Source organism: Fragaria vesca, linkage group LG5, assembly GCF_000184155.1.
Source record: "Fragaria vesca subsp. vesca linkage group LG5, FraVesHawaii_1.0, whole genome shotgun sequence".
NCBI lineage: Eukaryota > Viridiplantae > Streptophyta > Magnoliopsida > Rosales > Rosaceae > Fragaria > Fragaria vesca.
In genome coordinates, this window is record NC_020495.1 from 11,022,722 (window position 1) to 11,029,790 (window position 7,069).

Below are 7,069 nucleotides of genomic sequence, written 5' to 3' on the forward strand. Positions count from 1 at the left end.
GAGAGAGAGAGAGGTAACTTCAATACATCCAATCCATAAGATAGAAGGTTGGGGTCTTCCTGAAGAGTCCATACCTATCGATGATTGAAACATTGGAGGCTTTCCTGGTGGTGGGGCCCCAGTAGGATTCAAGGTTGGGTGGTAGTAAACAGAGTCCTGCAACAACAACAAAAGTTACATAACTGTGAGGTTTTAGGAATTAAAAGGAATTCAAAAGCAGTCACAAACCACGCATTTCTTACCTCAGGCTGCGGATTCTTCGCTCTTTCTTCTTCCTCAGCAGTTGTTCGTCTTTTAGGTGGTCCCAAATGACTAAGCAGAAAACAAACTATATTTAATAAATCAAAGTAAAAAATTGTTTCAAACAAGAATGTAGCACAGATATCGAATAAAAAAACAGGATTTGCACCTGAACATAACCGGCGTCTCACCCTTCTCCTTTGCTTTCTCTTCAACTTCCTGTCCAAAAGTGTAAATGAGACCTGATCATTGGATGCATCAATTCTAACAAAAGTGTGCATACGTCTAACATGATATATACATAGAAGACACTGAACCACTAAGTTACCGATCAAATATGATAGTACAAAACAGATTATACAAAAAGGTGGAAGATTGAACTTCTACACAAGAACGGATGATGGAAAATGGTAGCGAGAATTATGTGACAATTACCTTCCTCTTCTTCATAACAAGATTAAGCGTATCTTCTAGCTGCCTCTTCTTGTGTTTTCTTGCTTTGTCCAAAGCGCCATCAGCCTCTGTATGAATGAGCCAAATACACAAAATCAAAATAGTACGAAAAACATTTAGACTAAAAAAAAAGCAACCTGACAGATATAAAAATGAGAAACCAAATGGCAGCACTCGGATCAAAAACCGTCTAACTAATAGTTGATAATTATTTGACACCATAACCCTGACGTCCTGAACCATTACAAACAATATAAAACACAAAAACATAGCAACAGAACTCCTGCCTGATCCCTCTCTTTCTTTCATCAGATCCTAAATCCTAAGTTTTTGACAGTTGATGCAAAACTTCAAATCATTTGCAACCTTGCCTTCTACAAGCATAAAGCTCATACAATAACAAGTGATAACATGAGCTTTAAGTCTTTAACCTATTACATTAAAGGTAGTTTATGCATTAATTTTTTATTTTTATGCATTAATTAAGACTGTCAAACTTCTATCAAGAAGGCAATTTTTTTNTTTTTTTCTAGTTTTAACATTTCAGGATACTGGTTGGACCCTAGACAAAAGAAAATAAACACACGGTGGTCAAAAATTTAACCACTAAGCCTCCCTAGCTAAATAACTAAGAAGATAGTGAGAAGTGAGAATGATGAATGTAAGTGGAAACTAAAAATATGAGAAGCCAATAATAAAACCAGATAACCTAAATATTCGATCTTTAATATTTATGACCATTCTATTAACAGACCTATTGGTTTGTGCTTATGACTGTAAACAGATAGCCTTGGGTAAACTTACTTTGCTTATTCAACTTATCAATCTGCTCCTTCAGAGTCTCAGGATCCTTCTTCAAGATCCCAACCTCCCTCACCTTCTTCCTTTCTTTCTTGTTCTGTCAAGCATAGACGACATAAATCAGAAGTCTATGATAAAGGTTTCGTAATCATGAACACCAGAAAACCATTGTAAACAAAGTAAATTTTTGTTGAAAGTCGCATAAATAAACATATATACATACAAACCTACATACTAACAAAAACTAATCCACTATATATAAAAAATGTGCTTTGTGTAATGTTCCCGGCCTTTTGCCTAAATTCAAAAATGTGTGTGCAAGTTTGTGATGCATCATAGATTGTGAATTCGAACATCAGCATTGACTTTACGCAAACTTAATTCCATCATTCCACTACAGTAGACCAATCTGCCGCTTTATATGCTTACATCTTCCTCCATAAAACAAATGTTCCATAGTCACTTCAGTAAGAAAATCAAGAACAACTAATAGGGGGCTACAATGCTACATTCACTAAGTTTAAACACTTCAAGATTCATTCTAACCTTTCTAATTAATTATTTCTGGGATTTTTCTAAGCAACCAAAACCCATGAAATTAGACCTAAACCAACAATTGGGCACCAAATTGATAATAAAATAAATTGAACACGAAGGAAAACGAAGATCAGAACAAGGAATTAGAAGAAATCAGAAGTAAATACCCGTTTCAATTCCTTTTTGCGAAGCTCCTTACGATAAGCGTCGGTAGGGTTCATGACCTTGCCTCCCTTGGTCGTCTTCATATTGACCTCTCTGTCTCTCTATGGCGCTCTTCAATTTGTTGACTTGAATTCGAATTGGAAAATCAGAATCAAAATCAAAAGCTAGGGCAAATTGGAGCTCTGAGGTTGAAGACGAAAGCAGCCTCTTCCTCTCTTGCCCGATAGTAACAAATCCAATTTCTACTCTACCTTGTTTGATGTAAAATAATTAATTCTCGGCCCAATATATACTCTGGGCTTTATGTCTTTGTTGGGCCGCTTGTATTGTTGGACATGGAACCGACTTATTTGGTTCATGAAAAGGAAATGAAGGGAAATCAGATCTCGGATTTTCTATGGGCATGAGAAATTGCAATTCCCGCCAATCTTTCGTTCCAAACTTCTTTTTTAATGTTTGGAAATGGCCTAGTATTATTTGGTTTAGTGATATGAGTATCTTTTGTAAGTGGGAGGTTGTAAGTTCGACTCACAACAAGACTTGTTGTAGTATTTAAGTTGTTTAATTGATCAAAAACAAATAAAAGAATGTTTAGAAAGGCCAGAAAGATAGTCAAAACATTATAAGAGCGAAACGTTAAATCTAAGAAATTGGGTTGGAAAGCGATTTCTTATTTTGCTTACCTTTGAACACCATTTTCCTTGCCAGCTTACTTCTTTTGCGTCCAAAAACTGAAAATGAACCTCTTCCCTCTCTTAAGACCTTCAGTCCATGATCCAGACATAGCCTAAAGTGGATACAGTGCCGGCAGCGTTGCCGCACCGGGTCTTCAATTCCGACAGGCCTCTAGGGTGGTAATATTTATGTAGGAGTAATATATTAAAAGACAATGTAATATAACGTTGTATTGTGTTGTATTACACTTAGTTGAGGCACCCATGTACATATTAATAAAATTTAAATTCATAACCTCTACGATGTTAGTTAACCTACCAACCAACCAGTCCAGTCACGTCCCACCGCACATTAGGTTTTTTAGTTTTACTTTGGCTTATTTGCTATCGTACAAAATAATGAGTGTCATGTACAAATGTACAATAGTGAGTTTAATATAAAAACATCTAGAATGGTGGTGATCAACTTGAACCAAAAAGCATATGGTTATCGCTTGGCTTGATATCAGTTTCAGAAGTAAAACGTTTTGTGAGGTGGAATCGGAATCTCTGGGTTCCATAACTCCTCGACATTTTCTTTCTCAATCTTGTATTATGTAATGCAGAGAATATAAAAAGAGATACTGACGTAATGTCTTATGGTCCATACGAGCTCTAAATTCATTACAGCATCCTGATTATTACAACAATTATAATCAGGATCCATTGCAGCTTTGCTTCTCAAACAAAGACACTAATATATTGGTCTACTAAATTACAGGACTTGGATGCTGGATATGCAGCAGGAAACAATTATCTATCTGTTAAGGATTCCATCAATGTCCTGCAAAAGCAAACAAATTGTCACAATTGTTCACTCTGATACATTACTCGATTTCTCAATTTCCAAACAGATATGCTTATTCGTATAACATTAGAAATCCTTTTCATTTTTACCCTTGGTATAATAACCAACCAAAAGCACAATAGTTAGGTTATGTTCAGAAAGGATTTATGATGATTTACCTGACTATAGAATCTTCTTGTCCGAAAGAACAATGCCAAGGCAGCTAGAGCCCCAACGAGGGTAGCAGCTGCCATAACAAGGAATGATAACAAAAAGCAATGAGTTCCAAAGCATGTATTCGCTGGTTTTGATGCTTCCTTGTCATAAATATATCCGATCACTCTCACAGAAAAGATATAAGAACCAACAGGACCGGCTATGGTAATGGCATTGAAGATTGTCCCCATATGTAGCACACCAAATATCTCAGGAGTGATTGTTGGCATTAGTGACCATTGAGAACCGTAACAAACACCCACCAATACAGATCCAGCATAGAGAGCGCCGCGCACACCAGAAGCGATCACCAGATGACCAATGCTCATGGATGCTAGAGTGATGACCATGAACAATGGCCTTGCCCATCCTCTCCGATGCAGGAAATGATCTGATATATATCCAGCTCCTAAACGACCAAGGAAATTCCATATGCTCAGCAAAGCAACCAAAGTACTTATTTCAAAGTTTATGTAACCAAGCGATCGTCCTATTTGATTGAGATTATTAACCACAGCGAGTCCCGACCCCATTCCACATGCCATGGCAATAAACAACAACCAGAAGTCTATAGTGCATATTGCTTGTAACAGATTCAGATGTACATCACATCGCAAACTCCTTTGATCATTACCATCTTCTAAACGGTCACCCTCAGTCAACAAAGGCTCTGAGACACTATCCAACTCCCCTTGATGTGCTCTGATTACAACACAAAGAGGTGAGGCAAGCAGCAGTACAAGTACAACAAAACCAACTACACGTATGACTAATGGCACACTTATAAAGTTCTCTAATAGTGTATTGGCCATAACATAAGCAGCAACAACCAGAGCAATCATCGAAAGACTATCCAGATGTTGCTTCTCGTTTCCTTCCTTCTTGTTGTTGAATCTCACAAACCACATAAGCAGCAAAGTATTTATCGGAGGCAGCAGTGATAGCATCAGAAGAAACGAAGTGGTCTTTTTGTACATACACATCTGGTATGTTTGGATTATTATTGCCCCACTCAAACCAAGAAATCCCTAACACAGAAAACACAAACTATTCATGCACTTCAAGTCCAAGTGCTACAAATTAGAATTTACTCAATCTCAGATATTAGCTGCAACAGAAGCTCACAATCACAAAGGTGGAAGATGCTTGCATCAAAATTATAAAATTAACATCAAATACTTCTAGAAACATCAACCTTAGAACTTAGAAGTATAAACAGTTGCAAAATTTAAAGAACCAAATTTCAAGTACCTTCATGATACCAACAATGGTGCCTTTGTAGTTAGGAAAGTTCCTAACACCAGTGACCACATTAGGAGTGTTGAAGAACGACTGAGCATGTGCAGCCAACAACATGAAAAGACACATCACCGGCACCGGAGGCCGGGGAATAAGTCCAACCACGGCGGCCCACATCAGAAAGTGCCCTAAAAAACACTGTACTGCGCCGGCCAGGAGAACCACCCAAGGCCCACCCCATGAAACACTATAAGAATAGAGAAGACCAGACAGAATCCCACAGTTAGCTCCAAAGTCCTTGAACACAGAAACAGTGTCCAGAGTTGACTGATCATAGCCTTGTGTAGTCTTGAGGGTCTGAGAGTAGACGGAGAAGGTGTAGAGGGCGCCGCTGGTGCACTGTATCGAAGTGCTCGCCACCGTAGACACCCATTTGCACCGTATCAGTTTCTTTAGTCTATCTTCCATCGATGATCAAGTCCTCCAATATCCATGCCCTGTTTTGTAGTGGCAGATTGTGCCGCTTCACAGTGAGGACTGAGCTTCTTGTGTTTTGATCATGCTCCACGTGTTACTTCTATTCATCATATAATTGCATTCCAGCCATAAAGATACAAACTTTTGGTTACGTCGTTGATAAAGATTGAAACAAGAGTGCGGGTTACTGTGGGAGTTTTATATTTGCTCTGTTGATCTCATTTTACTTTAAATTATTAAAAAATAAATATTTTTTTTTACATAACTATTATTAAGGACAATAATTACGTTCTTAATAATTATATAAAACAAATTATATTTATTCAAGTTTCCGATTCAATAATAATAAATTTCATTCTTTTATATTTTCCTTTTCAATTTTTATTTTTTTAATTATAATATATACTTATTAAATCATTATTATATAGCAAATCACATATACATCCTCTAAAAGAATTTGAAACACAAATAAATCTACTTGTATTGTTGTTAAACAAATAAGGACAGTTTTTAACAGTTAAAGACAATATTTTCTCTGCATGCCATGTGTCATGATTTAATTTACCAAACTAACCTTACACTAATTAAATATGTTTTTAGAATAGAAAAGTCTCTCATTTTAAGATTTTTCAGTAAATGAAATACAGTAGCAGGTTTTTAATAAGTTAGTGTAGTAGCAGTTAATTCCAGTAGAAATAGTAGCAGAGATTAACATCCATATACATTTTTTTAAAAAAAAATAAAGACAATTTTTAACAAATAAGGACAAATTCTTTTATGCTTATCATGTGTCATGGTTTAATTTACCAAACTGACCTAATACAAATTAAATCAAACCTCATCATGTATTATTTTAGCTGCTACTGCACTTGCTGGAATGTTGCTGCTACTACACTTCCAATATAAACTTCAGTAACTATAGTAGCAGGTTTTCAGTGGCTCAACTATTGTAGTAGCATGCTTTTCTGGAAAGTTACCTGCTGCTGCTACTACACTTCCAACAAATGTAGTAGCAGAGTTTTAGTGGTTCAACTAGTGTTGTCACATCCCGACCCTTATATTTTTACCTTATTTACTAGCGTGATTATAATAAGAATTTTACCGTCTCGATCATTGAGTAAATAGTTTAATTGGTCCCTAGAGGGGTTTCGGGGACGATTATGTGCGGAGGATTATTCGTATGAGGAAAATACGACGACGGTAAAAATAGTAAATTTTAGCTAGTAAAAGGTAATTTTTATTCGGGTATTATTTTTCGGGGTGTTGAATTTTGGAAATATGGGTGTTGGGTCGGCTGGGCCGAGCCCAACCCATTTCTTCTTCTTTCTCTTCTCCCTCCCTCCCGATTTTTCTTCTCTTCTCACCCGATTTTCTTCTCTCTACACCCAGCGGAATTCCGGCCGTCCTCCCGCCGCCGTCCGACCTCCGTTCGCCACCGGAC

The 7,069-nt window shown here is 37.0% G+C and overlaps 2 protein-coding genes across 2 annotated transcripts in view; both read right to left on the minus strand.

Annotated features, from left to right (window-relative positions):
- The window catches only part of LOC101307303, a 4,907-nt gene extending 2,448 nt beyond the window's left edge, over positions 1–2,459 (minus strand). Inside the window, exons 1-6 of the mRNA XM_004299561.1 lie at positions 2,199–2,459; positions 1,498–1,591; positions 676–761; positions 410–459; positions 243–312; positions 75–156 (exon numbers count right to left, since the gene is read on the minus strand). Coding sequence (XP_004299609.1) covers positions 75–156; positions 243–312; positions 410–459; positions 676–761; positions 1,498–1,591; positions 2,199–2,279 — 463 coding nt within the window. The 5' untranslated portion in view covers positions 2,280–2,459. The remainder of the gene's footprint in view (positions 1–74; positions 157–242; positions 313–409; positions 460–675; positions 762–1,497; positions 1,592–2,198) is intronic.
- Positions 2,460–3,488: 1,029 nt separating this feature from the next.
- Positions 3,489–5,710, minus strand: LOC101313021. Its single transcript, XM_004299580.1, has 3 exons — positions 5,164–5,710; positions 3,876–4,940; positions 3,489–3,693 (listed from the first exon to the last, which is right to left on the minus strand). The coding sequence occupies exons 1-3, from the start codon at positions 5,617–5,619 to the stop codon at positions 3,667–3,669; spliced, it is 1,548 nt and encodes a 515-aa protein (XP_004299628.1). The 5' UTR covers positions 5,620–5,710; the 3' UTR covers positions 3,489–3,666.
- Between the last annotated feature and the right edge of the window lie 1,359 nt (positions 5,711–7,069).